This window comes from Temnothorax curvispinosus, unplaced genomic scaffold (assembly GCF_003070985.1).
Source record: "Temnothorax curvispinosus isolate PA1 unplaced genomic scaffold, ASM307098v1 QBEX01012990.1, whole genome shotgun sequence".
Taxonomy (NCBI): domain Eukaryota; kingdom Metazoa; phylum Arthropoda; class Insecta; order Hymenoptera; family Formicidae; genus Temnothorax; species Temnothorax curvispinosus.
This window is the reverse complement of record NW_020222770.1, coordinates 995,650-1,011,460: the sequence shown is the minus strand read 5'-3', so window position 1 is coordinate 1,011,460 and position 15,811 is coordinate 995,650. Positions and strand designations below refer to the sequence as shown.

The 15,811-nt window shown below is 34.8% G+C and overlaps 5 protein-coding genes across 22 annotated transcripts in view; 3 read left to right on the top strand and 2 right to left on the bottom strand.

Annotated features, from left to right (window-relative positions):
• LOC112463016 (disintegrin and metalloproteinase domain-containing protein 11) overlaps positions 1-2,357 on the top strand; it is a 40,669-nt gene extending 38,312 nt beyond the window's left edge. For 12 of the 15 annotated variants that reach the window (XM_025029154.1, XM_025029160.1, XM_025029155.1 and 9 more), the window contains one exon: positions 1,611-2,357. In XM_025029154.1, coding sequence (XP_024884922.1) covers positions 1,611-2,085 — 475 coding nt within the window. In that variant the 3' untranslated portion in view covers positions 2,086-2,357. The remainder of the gene's footprint in view (positions 1-1,610) is intronic. The other 3 variants (XM_025029168.1, XM_025029167.1, XM_025029162.1) reach the window with 2 other exon arrangements.
• A 3,994-nt stretch (positions 2,358-6,351) lies between these two features.
• On the top strand, positions 6,352-8,455 carry LOC112463033 (sin3 histone deacetylase corepressor complex component SDS3). Of its 2 annotated transcripts, none has more exons than XM_025029191.1 (8): positions 6,352-6,586; positions 6,760-6,823; positions 6,893-7,006; positions 7,076-7,277; positions 7,353-7,533; positions 7,928-8,042; positions 8,129-8,213; positions 8,273-8,455. In XM_025029191.1, the coding sequence occupies exons 1-8, from the start codon at positions 6,460-6,462 to the stop codon at positions 8,366-8,368; spliced, it is 984 nt and encodes a 327-aa protein (XP_024884959.1). In that variant the 5' UTR covers positions 6,352-6,459; the 3' UTR covers positions 8,369-8,455. The 2 variants fall into 2 exon arrangements, with proteins under 2 accessions (XP_024884959.1, XP_024884958.1); XM_025029190.1 differs by having other exon boundaries at positions 6,354-6,586; positions 7,925-8,042.
• Positions 8,379-9,367, bottom strand: LOC112463036 (E3 ubiquitin-protein ligase MARCH2-like). Its single transcript, XM_025029194.1, has one exon. The coding sequence runs from the start codon at positions 8,895-8,897 to the stop codon at positions 8,400-8,402; it is 498 nt and encodes a 165-aa protein (XP_024884962.1). The 5' UTR covers positions 8,898-9,367; the 3' UTR covers positions 8,379-8,399.
• Positions 9,368-9,463: 96 nt separating this feature from the next.
• On the bottom strand, positions 9,464-11,406 carry LOC112463034. Of its 2 annotated transcripts, none has more exons than XM_025029192.1 (6): positions 11,049-11,406; positions 10,634-10,793; positions 10,373-10,554; positions 10,060-10,186; positions 9,799-9,971; positions 9,464-9,702 (listed from the first exon to the last, which is right to left on the bottom strand). In XM_025029192.1, the coding sequence occupies exons 2-6, from the start codon at positions 10,778-10,780 to the stop codon at positions 9,618-9,620; spliced, it is 714 nt and encodes a 237-aa protein (XP_024884960.1). In that variant the 5' UTR covers positions 10,781-10,793; positions 11,049-11,406; the 3' UTR covers positions 9,464-9,617. The 2 variants fall into 2 exon arrangements, with proteins under 2 accessions (XP_024884960.1, XP_024884961.1); XM_025029193.1 differs by having other exon boundaries at positions 11,184-11,406.
• A 925-nt stretch (positions 11,407-12,331) lies between these two features.
• LOC112463014 (popeye domain-containing protein 3-like) lies at positions 12,332-15,314 on the top strand. Of its 2 annotated transcripts, none has more exons than XM_025029147.1 (7): positions 12,332-12,505; positions 12,779-12,916; positions 13,103-13,284; positions 13,368-13,607; positions 13,672-13,824; positions 14,124-14,205; positions 14,436-15,314. In XM_025029147.1, the coding sequence occupies exons 1-7, from the start codon at positions 12,451-12,453 to the stop codon at positions 14,609-14,611; spliced, it is 1,026 nt and encodes a 341-aa protein (XP_024884915.1). In that variant the 5' UTR covers positions 12,332-12,450; the 3' UTR covers positions 14,612-15,314. The 2 variants fall into 2 exon arrangements, with proteins under 2 accessions (XP_024884915.1, XP_024884914.1); XM_025029146.1 differs by having other exon boundaries at positions 14,124-14,277.
• Positions 15,315-15,811: the final 497 nt, after the last annotated feature.

Below are 15,811 nucleotides of genomic sequence, written 5' to 3'. Positions count from 1 at the left end.
TATCACGATTCCCACACGATAACTCACATATATATCTCAGATAAGGATGGTGCATGTGTTGTCGTTTGCGAAAAGAAAATATAAATCGCAATATAAAGCTAACATCAAAATAATTGTAAAACAATGTACAAAAATTGTGTGTCGTATCGCACGTTAACAAAGGGCGCAATTTAATAAAAACTTGAGAGAAAGCAGGATTTTAGATTTCGACGAAGTTACATTTGTAATTGTTCGAAAGATTTTTCCGTTACCGCGGATATTCAAGAACAGCATATATACGTAAAACAGAAAATTGTTAGTATTGTGAGAATCGCAATACTATTGGCTGGAAAATCTGAAATCTACGTAAAGTATAAATGGACTCGGCATACAATATTTAATTCCGCAGTTGCAACGTTCGCAATTGCATCGCAGATTGAATTAATAAAGCAGTTCGTTGAAAAAATAATGCAACGTATGACATTTTGCAGAGAGAAGCTAATGCACACGAAAGTCTGCATGCTTTTTCATTTGCTTCTGCGTTGTATGAATGTTGCTCGAAACAATAACAACACACACGCGTGGCTAGTGAACTCGAGATACAAATACGTCCCAAATCTATTAGATATTCTTCTTCCAATAGCAAAGATTAAATATTGATAATTTATGCTTTATAACTAATTTTTTTTTATTTTCAATTAACTTTCATACAATTGATTAATACCTAAACAGATTTGGGACATCTAACAGAATTCATGATTATAACCAAATCTCGTGCATGTCGCTTCTAGTATGTACTGCATTGCAAAAACTCGTTAAACTATAGTAGATGAATTTCTCAATTTCTCAAGTGATGGTAAGAGACTTTTTCTAATCTATTTCGCGCAATAAAATGACCTACATTGTGATTGATGTATATGCACTTATCCTTATCTGAAATTTCTTTTTATTAGAATATTTGACGATAATGTGTATAAGGAATGTTGAATTAAAATAGCAATCGTAGTGATGAGTCACAAGGCTTCGCACGCGCTTTAAACGTTTTAATTAACTTTTCAATTAACGTGTGTACGTGATATTTCCTCTAAAGAGCTTAATTTGAATTTAATTGGAGTTAGAATAAAGTCGTATAAAACGAATGAATTCTGCGTGTAAAACTAGTCAAATATCATTATAAAAATCATAAAAAATATATCAATCAACAGAAAAGTTATATATATAATTCTTCTAACTATTAAATTGATTGCTTTTAAAATTTAGATTTTTTATTTTATAAAAATATTAAATCGACAAATACAATTATACAATTTGTTCACCATATCTCCAATTTTTCAGCTATTAATTAATCAAAAGTTCTCAGAAGTAAGAACATTTGCCGATTTGTTATATCAATTTCAGCCTTATAACCCTTCTTATTCTGCAATATAAACTTTTTATCATACATTAGTGTGTGGCCTGGTTATAAAACTCTTAGGAAATAATCACGTATACACCAATACAGCTCCCGCTTCTGGGTCGACTGGTCTCAACTTGGCTCCATTTACTGAATGTTGTTACGTCGTGCGTTCGAATGCAGCATTAGTGGCGGTGGACTAGATCCAATGGGCTCGTGTAATCTTATTATTTTCTAGTGATGCATTTATTCAAGCTCAACAACAAGTAGCCCGGTGGACTAGTGAGGATGGAGGAGGAGGAGGAGGAGTGCAGCACCGGCCGCCGCAGCAGCCACCACCGCCGCCTGCGATGCCGGTGCAGCAACAGGCGCAGCAGCAGCAACAGCAACAGCAACACCAACTGCCGGTGGAACAACTGCCAATCAAGCAGCGCGGCTATTATCCATCCCCCCCACAAACCGAAAACAACCACGACGCCGGCAGCAACGCCGAAGTCGAATCTGCTCAATCCCAACAATTGCAAACGCTAAGCGAAGTTCGTGGAATCGATGTTAATCACATGCCTAATATTAACAAACGCCCACTAGACGATAACTTTAGTCTAGATTGTAACATAATGAATAATGATTCCCCTAAAGAATTAACCAACAACACTAGTGATAACGAAAATACTGCCCTACTGCCCCCCCATTTTCCTGAGTACAAGCATTGATAATTAATTAATCGATGACAGGTAGTGTCCGAGGAAAAAAAAAGAAAGAAATGGGAAAAATCGTAATAATAATAATAATACTAATAATAAAACAGCATAGTGGTGTGACAATGATGATGACGATGATGTAATCTCGAACTCGCATTTTATACTGAATAGTGTAAATAACGATAAACTGTAATTGCGACGATTACAACAACATGTATTAAATTATAATGAATTCAAATAATCTATATGAAATGTTTATTAATAAATATTAGTAAAATGATTTACTCAAATCTTGTTGTCTGTTATTTCATCTCTCTACATGAATTTAACGATTATGCTTAGAAAAGATATTAATTTGTGAATTTTTGTTTAATTGAGCAAAATCCAAAATATCCTGAATTTTCAAAATGTATACATATCTCGTTCATCTCATAATTATATCACGGTCAATCAGGACAACGTAATATGTATTCACGCTAAATATTAAATTTACCATTGAATAACAAAATAATTTGGAGTTATATAAAAGATTTATACTCATACATTTCGATGATAGAACAGTGATTGAATAAGTTTGGATAAGTAAAGATATTTATTTATTTATTTATCTTTAATGCAGCAAAAAGGACCACACAGAAAAAAGGAATATTCTTGATTCGAAAATACCTGTAGTTTCAACTTGGAAATCTTGAAATGAGATTCTATTGCGTTAAGCGAGGAAAACTTGCTTAAATAAAATCATTTTTTATATTTCAATCAAGAAAAAAAGTTAAAATAAAAGTAAAATAATAAAATAATTAAGGGACTTATTGCCAATTTCTTTTATGTTCTTATTAAAATAAAAAGTTGAAATTCTTATAAGAAGATTATAGATAGCTGCGTATATACGAAACAATGAATAGTTATAATTTGAGTATATAAGTTTTGATTTAATACTCCTTTTTTTCTGCGCAGTAATTACAAAATTTTCCAATTATTACCTCCAGGTCCTTGAGGCTTCACGAAAGGTTAGTCAGAAGAATTTACCCAGATTCGATAGTCTGTAATAATGGAATTATTGAGATATTCCTTGCAGTTTCTCCGTCATCACCCAATGGTTTCCCTGACTTCTTCCACCTCGTTCACTTTCTCGTGGTATTCACCTGCCGGCATAAGAACGCGTTAATTAAGCGCACATTAATCAGAGTAGCGCTTTGTAGTGTCTATATAGTTAATATTAAATTCTATCAGATATGACTTTGTAACGTACTACAGAGTGCATTAGCTATCAGAAAAAAATTTTGTAGCAATAATTCCATTTTAAAGCACCGTGATCGAATTGACGCGTTCTTTCTTTTTCCTGCTAATAAATCTGCAAGATAAGAGCACGAAATACGAGGCAATCGACTCGTTTGTGTAAAATTTTGTAAGCAAAACGAATAATATTTGGGGAACAAGCAACAGAGAATGTTTTATAATTTTTAAGTATTTTGGCGGCGGCGGTTCAACGTTTCTTATGATATGCGCGATCACCGCGTTGCGAGAACGATCGCGAAGAAATTTAAAAATAAAACGATACAATTTAACGTAAATATTCTGTGAAATAGAGGTTTTGAGGAATAAAAAGAGGCATACATACGAATAAATTTGAAACATTTACGACGAATTACGTGAACGAGCGAATTACGTGCCTGTTCTTTAACGAAAAACTGAATTGTATTCGTAAACGCACATTTGGAACTCATTAATTCGCACTCCCGACGTTCATACGCATTTTGGAGCAATTAGCTCGCTCCCTCGTCGCGATCGTTCGCGATCGCGACAAGCAAAATGAGAACGCCAAACGCGCGATCATTCTCTGTAATTACTCAATAGATTATTAATTCCCGTGCTTAATGAGAGATTCGAGCTATTCACCGAAGCGTCTTTCCACGCGATTCACTCATTCGAAGTAGAAATCGAAACGGAGGCAGGAGACGCGAATTCCGAGGTTATCGTCTCGCGACACGCGGGACAACGATTCTACTAAGATTCGGATGTATCGCACTTCGAATCATTTATTTCCCATGCACAACAATTCACTCACCGATCACGCCACATTGCAGGAGACCCGTCAAATCACAGCCGAGAGGGGCGGGAGGGTGATACCGGCGCGGCGTCCACCGGCCGGCGTCCAGCACGGCATTTGGTCGGCGTTTATTCGGTTTATCTCGGCCATTCCACTCGTTGCAGTCGACACGAGAAGAAACAGAATAATTCGGCGTACATTCAGCTTGCAACACACACATTCTGTAACCGTTAGAGGATTTCTTTTCGTTCACGAGAAAGATATTATTTACATGAGCGACAACGTCTCGCGTGTACGCTCGGCACTCGGCAAACTTCGCGCGGGGACTGCGGGGAGAGAAGAGCAGACATACGATCTGCTGTTTCCTTCTCTCTAGAGGCCACGCATTACGCATTTCGGGTGGCCTCTCATGTCTCGCCGAGTGCCGACGATGCGCTATGTTACATTTATGTTTATATTTACGAGTTTTAATTGTTATATTTATAAATATTGCAATTATATTTACAAAAAAATTGCAAATTAATAAATAAATTTTATTAAACATAAAATCGCGTATGATCATGTAGGTACTTCCGTAGTTTTTGTATCGTTAAAATTAAACATAAAATTAATTAATTAAATAAATATTTAGAAACATAAAAACTAAAATTTGTAAATGTAATGTTTAGAAATTCCCGTTCTGGCCAATATGCTTTTTCATCTAGAAAAAAAATCATATTAAAAACATTAACTTTGGCATAATATTTAAATTTAATATTTAAATGCATAATAATAATAGTAAAATATTAACTATCAAGAAAAAAAGATAGTTTATAGTGTTCTTTTTACTCTTATTAAATTTGCCAAATCACGAGCACCAAAATAGGGATATTGGATTAAAATAAAAACAATTTATTATACAAATAATGCACACGGTTAATGTTTCGACTATAGTTAGTCTTCTTCGGAACGGATTATTACGAAAGAAGAAGATAAATATCAAGAAACGGGATAATTAATGTTCATTTAACATACTAAAACATTAAACAATCACCTAACAATATAAACAAAATAAACAATAATCTAATTGAATCATAAATATAAAAACGCCGGAATAATCGATTGAAACCATGGAAAAATAAATTTATATTTATATTGAGAAGTGGTAAAATCTCTTCCATCAGGAAGAGAATGTAAAAAATTATTACGGGGGTATTTTGATTTAAAAGATCTTTAAAATATATATTTTGCAGGAATTTTTTATAGGGAAACGAAGAAAGTGAATAACGTTAAACTTTGCATGTTCACTTCACCTTATTTTAAAATTTTATTTTTATTTTTTAAATAACAAAAATGCTTTTCCTTTCTATTATATTATAGGTATTCTGGTCACTAGAAGGTATAAATGACAGACGGTGTAAATAATTCTAGCTGTTCTATAGGTATCTGAAACGCAAAAAGCTAAAATTTTCTTATTCAGAAGTATATGTGGCTATCGTCTGAACTAAAACTAAACTAATATTTCCATTCTAGGCAGCCTTTTTATCAAAAATATTATTAATCAATATTAAATAAACAATTTACGGTCTGAGCTTGGATTTTATAGTAGCCTAATAATATTTTTTATATACTATATTTACATATTTTTTTCAACATTAAGGGGGAAAATACACCTAGAAACGAAAAAAAAAGGTAATTTTCGGGAATTTTTTTCAGGGGAACTATTGGAATTGTCGGGTCAAGGTTTTTTGTAGTTAAAAATACACACTTTCAAGAATGTTTAAAATTTTTTTTATTAAAAAATGTTGCAAATTCACGGAGTACTGGAGTCGTCTACGGAGTGCCGTAAAAAAAGACGGTACCCAGCGGCGCTTCGTCAAAAATCATCTAATTGTAAAACAAAAAAATCAAACAGAAAATAAAAATAGATACTATAATCTAGTCTTTGTCGTAGCCGATTTTAAAAATATTGATTTTTTACAAAATGGCGGGCGCTTGAACTCATTTGGGCACGTTCAGCAGAACAAACCGCTCAGTAGCAATCGAACGTGATTGGCTCTTACTTTTAGAACCAACCAATCAACGCAGATTGTTGATAAGACGAGACTCAACAGTTGTGTCTGCTGAACGCGCCCAACGTAGCGATTTTCAAGATCGCGCGGCGGCCATTTTGATCGAACCTGAGGTTGGTGTTCGCGATAGTCGCAGCAGGTCGCAGAGTCGCAGGAGAGAAGTGACGTAAAAAAAAGGAACTAACCTAACCAATCTAACCTAACCCGCAGCGTTTGTTGTGTGTCGCGATTCGCGATCAGAAGTGTTGGCGTCTTGCATCTGCTTGCATCGCTTAGATATGTGTGACGATGTCGTATCAAGACTCGCCGTTTTCTACAATGTACGATCGTCAGGACGATTATGACCTCGACGAAGATAATGAGGAGTATCTGGAGGAGGACAGGGATGCCGAGGAACAAGATGAAAGCGATGAAGGTGATAATGAAAAGAAATTATATGCGTTTGCACGAGAAGTATTTTTCCCGCATGGTTTTGTGCTCGTAATTTTCAAGTTATAACTTCCCCGTAATATATTAAGTAATATATAATTTAAGTAACGCATCGAGAATTATTTGTAAAAGTTAACCAAGTCAACGGAAACTTTTTAGATACTGAGGAGGCGAGCGAAACCGACATGGGAAAATCCGAAGAATATACAGAAATCAAAGAACAGTAAGCCTACAAAGTTACATATACATGATTTTAGCACTAGAAATTAAATTTCAATGTTTAATCTTTCAGAATGTACCAGGATAAATTAGCCAGTTTGAAAAAACAGCTGCAGCAGTTGAAGGAGGGCACGCATCCTGAATACAATCGTAAGCTAAAACGATTGGAAGCACAATATAAAGAACGGTAATTGCTCGCTTATTATTGATATTATTTGCATAGAATGCATACTAATTGAGATTTTATCTTTGTCAGACTAAGACTGAATATAATTTATCGAGATTACCTGACGGAATGGGTAGAGCGCGATTACATATTGGAGAAAAAAGCAGCAGCGAAAGAGTTTGAAGAGAAAAAGATCGATCTTAAGGAAAATCTACTTACTGATATGGAGGAAAAGCGAAAAATGATCGAATCAGACCGTCATACGATGGAACTTACTGGTGATTCCATGGAGGTGTTTGGATTTATCTTCTTTGCTCAAGTAATACATATATATCTTTTATTAACATTATTCTAATCTTTTAATTAGGTGAAGCCAGTAATGACGAGAAAATTGCGCAGACGTCCTAACGACCCAGTACCTGAAAAAGTAGAAAAAAGGCGAAAACCGCCTCCCGCACAACTGAATTACGTATTGGATGAGAAAGACATTGAACTTGATTTAAAAGCGATCAATCGCGCAAAAGCGCCAGCCACCATTCGCAAACCAGGTGCACATTACTTGGTATCCTAAAATACAAAATACTAGCAGAATATTGGAAAACTAAGTAGTGAAAGTCTATGAGTGCGTTCCGTTTCATTCGTTCTTGTTCACCGAATGTTGAGCAAGGATAAGTGATGCATTATGCGCATCATGCGTGAAACGGAACGCACTCTACGACTCTGTTCCTTGTGCAAGAATTCACAGAATTTCGAGCTAGCCAATTTCATTTATAACTTTCAATATTTAGTTTTTTTTTCCAGAGCTACAGTATTTTGATTCTCGAATTTTGTGACACCTTGTACATAGACGCAAAAGCGCGAACGTATAATCAATGTAAAGATTAAGAATAAGAAATAAATTTTTTTAATTAATGCATAACCGTAACGCTGTATTTACAGTAGTTTTACCACATTACAACGCGGTAAATATTCCATCTCAACATATATCACAGCCGCCTGAGACTCCATTGGTGGAAACTCGGATAGAGGACGGGAAATTATTATATGAGCGAAGATGGTACCTTCGATTTATTTCTACTATTTATATTTAAAACTTGATTCCTCTTAAATATAAAGGGATCCTTTGGTCGAATTTCATTAAAGGTTCCATCGTGGTCAACCTGTCTATGTCGAAGGCAAGGATCTTAATAGGTTCGCGGCGAACATTTCTGCAATCGGCACCGAAGCGGTAAGTATTCGAAGCATTTAAATAAATCGCGCATCTTCGCAAGGTACATATTTTTTCAGATCTGGGTGAAGAAAGTATCGGACAGCAGCAAAGTGCGCATTTACATATCGCAGCTGAGTCGTGGAAAGATCTCCATCAAACGACGGGCCTCCTAATCAACTTCTCTATTATCTTTGGCATCTATTGTCAGACTTGTGGCACGTCACATCTGTCGTTTCTAATTAAAGCGATATTTTCCGGCATTAAGTCGACGATTTTTACGCTACTGGTTTTCTGCCACCAGTAAAACCATGCTTTTTGGTGATATTGCAGCACCATGTAGATCCAAACGAAGAAAGACAGGATTAGTAGCGCCATCATTGACAGTAGGGAATAGGTGGTCCATCGCGCGGGTGGAAAATTGTCGTAATTCTTCATAGCATAAAAATCAGCAGCCACTACACAGATATAGGAACACGCAATGGTCACTGGGGTGACTATAAGACATCTGAGTAGATCGGCCTTCACATTGCGGACATATATCTGATGCTCGTTCTGATTCAGGCACAACCAAATTACGACAGACCAAAAAACCTTGTAACGAGGCGTTCGTTCCATCCGGAACACGTGACCGCACAATTCACAATTATTCCTATTGCTTTCTTCTAACCATCGCTCCAAACATTTCAGATGAATCGCGCCCATCGTTCCCTAATCCAAATTATCATTATTGTAATTATACGATTGAAACGCTCTTCAAATATATGTGATCGAAAAAATGAAGTCGGTTCATAAATTGGAATATTTATAATTCATTAAAGATGAAACAATAAAAGCAATATAAAGAACTGTGTGAATGTTCAATGTTCTGCATCTTTAGAAATTTTTAATTCTTGGTTCTCCAATTTATTGCGTAATTGAATTTTTATTTACACTGTTCTCTCGAACCTTGCACTTGCATGGGTATATAATAGGTAGTTCTTGGTTAGGGTCGTAACAAATACGACAGTTCATGTCCACCGAATCGGATGATAATTCGTTCCTTTTTTCTAATGCAACATCGAACTCCGATTGGTTTATGTGTAACGATGACTTCTGTTCTAGTTCTATTTCTATTTTTGAAATTATGTTATCTAAAATGTCGGCTACTGAATTACTTTTCTCAATCATCACGAGAATGAAATTTCTGCAATAATTTTTATAAACAAATGCCTGTGTGAAACATGAGACAGATGCATCATAATTCACAGATGTATAGTTGGAAAAGGGGATTAAAGTTAGGAGCATCCTTTATTATTGTGTGTATAAAAATTTGTATTATATTATACTGGATACAGTTGAGTTAGTCGCGTGAAATAATCTTAAAGAACCATGTAACTATATGTGCACTTTATAATTAATGAGTAAACTATAAACGAATGTTTGTCACTCCGCCATCATGTCCACACTGAGGCAATCTTCACCCATATTACTGGGCGACGTCTCAAGTTCTCCAATTTCGTTCGATTCACTAAAAAAATTTATCACTTTAATAATTTCACTTTTATTAGAAATCCAAAAAGAGGTAAAAAATAACATTTATCAGCAACAAAGAGAAAAAACTTACCTGTCCAAGGAAGGATCATTACTAAACATTTCTGTTGGAACTGTCGGTGGTGCTTTCTCTGGCACAAGTTCCAGATATGTCTGACGAGATTCCAAGTGTCTTTCTACCTCCTCAGGTGTCATGTGTCCATCAGACATCAAGGACATCGGAACCATATTATTCGAGGATTGTACCTGTAGTAAAAAAAAAAAAATCAATTACAATAGTCTTATAATAAAAATTGACTTTTAAACATATTACATGAAATTTAAATGCACTTACTACAGGTATGTTGTTCGTTTTAGCAACTTTTGGCGTACTCCTTTTCTTCTTGCTAGTGCTGAGTGGTTTTGTGACCATTGACGAATGATGAGAAGTGTGATTGTTGATATTCATCTCAACTTTCTTCCTGAAAGTTGCATATATTGATGTAATAAGAAATTCATAAGAATTGTATTTTATGGGTAATGCTTTTTATATTATATTGCATATTATTACAATGCATTGTCGTAGATAAACTATTTGAACAGTTTCTCATTGGTTTAAAACAAAGTTTCCTTTATTTCACAATCAGATCATTATATAATTTCCTTACCTCTTGGAATTGTCGAGACGAACAATTTCCTCATCTGACGATTCGGTTTCATCGCTTTCGCTGAATGACGCATCTACTTTTTCATACTGCAGCAGGCGATCTAATAGGAAACTCTTGTCCCTGTTCACCTTGAGCAGTTTTCTTTGTGTGGAACGCAAAGCTTCCTGGAAACATTCATTCTCCTGCAACATAATACATATTTCGTCACAAAATAAATAATGTGAAAAAGTGTTTTAGGATATCAAAATATTCCTTGCATACATAAATCAAAAATTTCAGCTTCCTTTTGAGGTTACGATACTGGTCCTTATAGTTAGGCACTTCTTCCTCGGGACTCTCCTCATCGTCTTCTTCTTCTGCATCTGCATTGTTGTTGGCAATGGATCTGCAATACCATCCTTCCAACATTGATCATCTGCAGCTGCAAGAAAACGTCATTTTCAGTTGTCAGCACTCGTGGAAAATTTTGCTTTGACCGGAGCTTCCTCTTCCTCATTACACTCAACATCACAATACACAAAAGTTACATATAAATGAATTATTAATAAATTTGAACGGAAGAGAAATTTATCCAGACAAAAAAAAATTTCTTCTCGTCAAAAACAAGTAAATGAATAGACAATCAATACAAAATTAGGATGTAAGATCGACAAAGAGTCCTCCTTCAGACACGCACTTTGGTTTCGTTCCGGGAGGTTAAGTCGCGCAAGAAACGCGTTAACTTGTGCCTCAGCCGTTTAATTGTGCGAGGAAACGGATGTCAGGCTGCAATAAGCTGTGATATTTACGGCCAATTTTCTTTTGCACTCACTTGAAACCCCAGAACGATTTGTCGCACGTCGCAAGCGCTCGCGGCGGCCGATTATTGCGAAGATAAATAAGCTGTTTATGACTGGCTTCCATTCTGAACTCTTTATCGATTCCGCAGTAACTTCAGCGCCTTGCCGGTCGGAACGGAAGCGCGCGTCGAATCATATCAGTACTGCAAACATCAAGAAACTAAGCGCTGTTCCGTGATGAAATATCCCTAACCATTTGAAAAATATTTTGTGATAGCGGGAACTATGAAGTATAATTTTTTAAACGAAAGAATTAATATTTTCTCATCAACACTTTAATGACCAACGATGTCACATTGGTGTCACTTGTGTGCCGACCGTTAACGATCGCTGATGCAACATATCTCTATTATTTATATCAGAGATATTTATATCAGATATAAACAGGGAAAAAATCCGTTATATTTTTTAAATACTTTGATTATTATAAAATAAACAAATATTTGAGGCTTTCCGCTACTTTAAATAACAACACCAATTGATAAAAATATCTGAAACAGACATATGAAAGGCGAAGGTGTCGAATTTGCTATGTAAATGAAATAAGAAAGGACATATTTTATAAATTATAATTTTGAAAAATCTCTTTATATCAGAAGGTGTTTTGCAAACTACCACTTAAAAAAAAATTATTAAATCCGTACATTTAAATGTTATAATAAGTTTAAATATATGTATAATAAAATTCTATTCCTAAACATATGTATAATATGTAAATTTGAATTTAAATATGTGTTAAAAATAAAAAAGTTTCTTTTATGTGTATATATAATATATCTATTTTTTTGGTTGGTTGAATCTTCCTACTATAAATTTCTTCAATAAAACCAAAATATTAAAAATAATCAAAATTGAAAAGAATTTAAAAGAAGTTTTACAATAAAGTTTTAGAATAATCCCTTTTTAATCTTCTTTAATTTTTTCTGTGTATCACAAAAATATATTTTTCCTTTTATTATAATACTTAATTCTTTCTGTATATATATTATATACAATTTTTCTTTATTGCGAATCGGTATTGCAAAATTACCCATTTAATCCCTTCGGACCGACGGGAAACAATATCGATCCTGTGAGACCAGCACATGCGCCCTAAGGGAGATCTTTCAGTATCCGCATGTGCGAGGGGTGAAAACACATCGAACTCTTGTCCGAGAAATATCACTGAACATGAACAGTCGATTCTCGTATCCGTAATAGCGTATTTTAACACGTAACAGCGTAATTTCTTTGAGAAAAATGAGTCCTGGATTGGGTCACGATCCTTTGCTGTCGTACAACTACACTAATATCGGTAAGTTCCGGAGAAAAAAGAATTTTTGCGTTTTAGACCGGGATTCAATTCTGTCGTATTGATAAAAAAAAATTCTTATTTATTAAAAACATGCGGAATGAGCAGTTTTTCAATTTTTTCGTAAAGATGTAAAGGCGTGATAATTTATAGGGGCTGCCCACCGTATGAATGAACAGACGTTGCACGCGGCAGTAATATTGCCACGTTTATGTGAATAGAAAGTTAATGAAAAGCAATAAATCAATCCATTGATTCTTCTTTCTCCTTTTCAAGGAAACCTCGCACTCTGCGTGTGGCAACAGCCTCAGCATATTTTATTCCAGTTAGCGAATTTTTGCTTCGCACTGTCGTACGCGCCACCGGCTGAGTCGGAAAAGGTCATTTTGTTCATGCATTCAATGCTAATTATAGGTAAGTAATTAGACGATTGTCCACATCATGAAAGCGATGAAAGCAACACACAGTGGTCTAAAAGATATGTCGTTAATTTTTATACGGAACTAACTTTATAAGAAATCTTATGAAAAACTGATATAATTTTATTTCTCTTAACTTGCAATTATAAAATTTTTTCTTGACCCCACTATCTATTTTTAGGTTTTATGTTGCTATCAGGGTGGGCTTGGCACGTGATCTGCGCACCAGATATCTTCTCCTGGAACTTCAGTTTCTTATTGCTCAATATTGGCCAATTAGTGTACATCGTTTATCAAATGAGACCCATCAGATTCGATCCCGAATTGGAAGAAGTTTATCACACGCTGTTTTATCCCTTTCAAGTGAGTTTCTCTCAAGAAAGAAATTTTTTTGCGAAGCATTTTATGATCAATTCTTTTTTTTTTAACTTCTTTAACTCGCTTAGGTCTCACGGATACAATTCAAGCGATTGGTATCCCCAGAATTTGCGACGATAATGTCTCTTCATGCTGGCGAGGCGTACGCGATGCAAAATCTAACGAGAACAGATAGATTAGGTTTGCTGCTATCTGGGAAAGTCAACGTAATAAACGAAATTAAGTTTCTGCATCCGGTACTGCCCTGTGAGTTTCTGGATTCACCAGAATTCGAAAGTTCTCGATCCTCCGTCGATGATAAATTTAAGGTACGACTTTGATTAATCTTCTATTCCAATTATTGGAAATTCTACGTCAAATTGAATATCTCAGGTATCCATCATAGCGGCGAGTACCTGCAGGTATTTGTTTTGGCAGCGGTCAGCCTTGGAATATCTGCTTGTAAAGGAAACTTATCTTGCAACCGTCTTAACTACGCTGGTGGCAAGAGATATCGCAACGAAGCTATACGCGATGAATAGCAAGGTATTCTTTTAAAAGACTTATACAAAAATTGCTTTTATTTTAAAATTGGATTAATAAATTTTATCTTAAAACTATCTCTCGCTTTTCCTCTCTCTTTCTTTTATCGCAAAAAAAATTTTTTTTTCATATAAGTACGTTTTTTTTTAATTGTTACATTAAACATCATTTTAATATGTACATCGTTTTAATAATTTTAATATGTAACAACATTTAAAACAAGTTATATTTCCTTTAATATAAAGTTCCTTTTCTATAATTGTATTTTCTTCGACGATGTTTTCATCTTATCGAAATTTTAGATGGTTACGGATAAAGGATCACACTTGGACATTCGTCTTCCTAGTATCAGCGCCGGTTTGGGGATCAGCACTGGTTTGGGGGGTGAGTATAGAAGTCTTCGAGCTAGACAGTCGCTGACCCGCAGGACAGAAATCAAACCAACGTCTAACAACGGTACTTACTAACTTAAAACCAAATTAAGTTAATCAAAAAATTACTTTTAATGCACTCGGAGGGAATTTTGAAAACGAAGAAATTATTTTCCTACTCCGCGTTGTCTCGATTTATATCAATATTAAACGATTGTCTCATTGAATGATCGTTGATTTTAGTTAGCGGCGCGAGAGCCAAGGAACGCGCGGTGAACAACTTGACGAAGAAGGGTGCGCCGAGCATGGAGCCCCTTCCGGAACTGCCGTCCTGCGACGATCTAGCCTCCAGCGGCGTGGAGAGCTGGCTGGACTCCTCCAGCAAGTATCACAGCTGCGAGATCGTTGACGAGGAATAGCATTACGCCAACTACTCGAATTACGAGAACGTGATGGACGACGCCGACGACGACGTCGATCCTAACCACGATATACAGGCCTTTGACTATAAAAGTGCGGAGTGTTGGCCGTCGTATGATGACTTGCAATAAAAGAAGAACGCACATACCTTTACTTCCGTTGAATGCATTCATACTTCTGGATTTTAATTTGCCAGAACGAAGTTATGTAACGATTTTTAGTGTAAAATTATTACGTAATCAGCCATCCCTTGAATTTCGCTACGGAATAATTAAAACTCAAAGGATTACATTTCTACTGATCGCAATATTGTATACATACTCTGTAGGTTGTTGCCTGGCAACGAAATTCGCAACGAAGGTACCTTACAAAAAATAGATATATAATGTAAATTTAATCGTGATTTAATACTATGTACATATGTGTAAATATCAAATTTAACGACGCTATTAAACATTGTAAAGATTCTGGCTCGCAAAAAAAAACAGTGCTTACGAAAATATTCCAAATAATTTTCGAAAAAAAAACAAACATAAAATAAATCCAATATTTATAAGTAAATACATATAATGCGCCTATATAATGTTTTTGTAAATATCGAAGTTGACGAGCATAGCAAAAAAACTAGAATTTCTTACAAAAAAAATTTTTACTAAAGATATATGAGACAAATACTTACATATTTAACCAAACTTTAAAAAACTTATTTATAACGAAATAAATAAGAATATACGTTATTAAAAATAGAATGCTTTGTTAATTTATTCGTTATATTGATTTTATATTTTACACTTTTATCCTATATAAACTCCTAAATGTCTTTAATAAATTTTTCTAAAAGTGTTTTGAGAAGAAAAAATATTCAAACTTGAGATTTTTAAATTAAATATTATATACTCCAAGATTATTATATGCTTGTATTTTGATTTTTTTTTAATTATAACGTTAAACATCCAATTATTAAATTTACTAAAAGAAATTTTTTTTCTTTTCCTGAATTTCATTCTTTTGTGAATATATTTACTGAAAAAGATTTCGAGAGTACGGAAGAAATCACATTCAAAAGAATGAAGAATAAGGAGTAAGGGGACAAAAAGAAAGAAAGAGAGAGAAAGAGAGAGAGATAAGCACTTCGGTTGATAGAAGAGGAAGACCACTCGAAGGACCCTCGAATGAGACTTATAGCAGGTGCTTCGGCC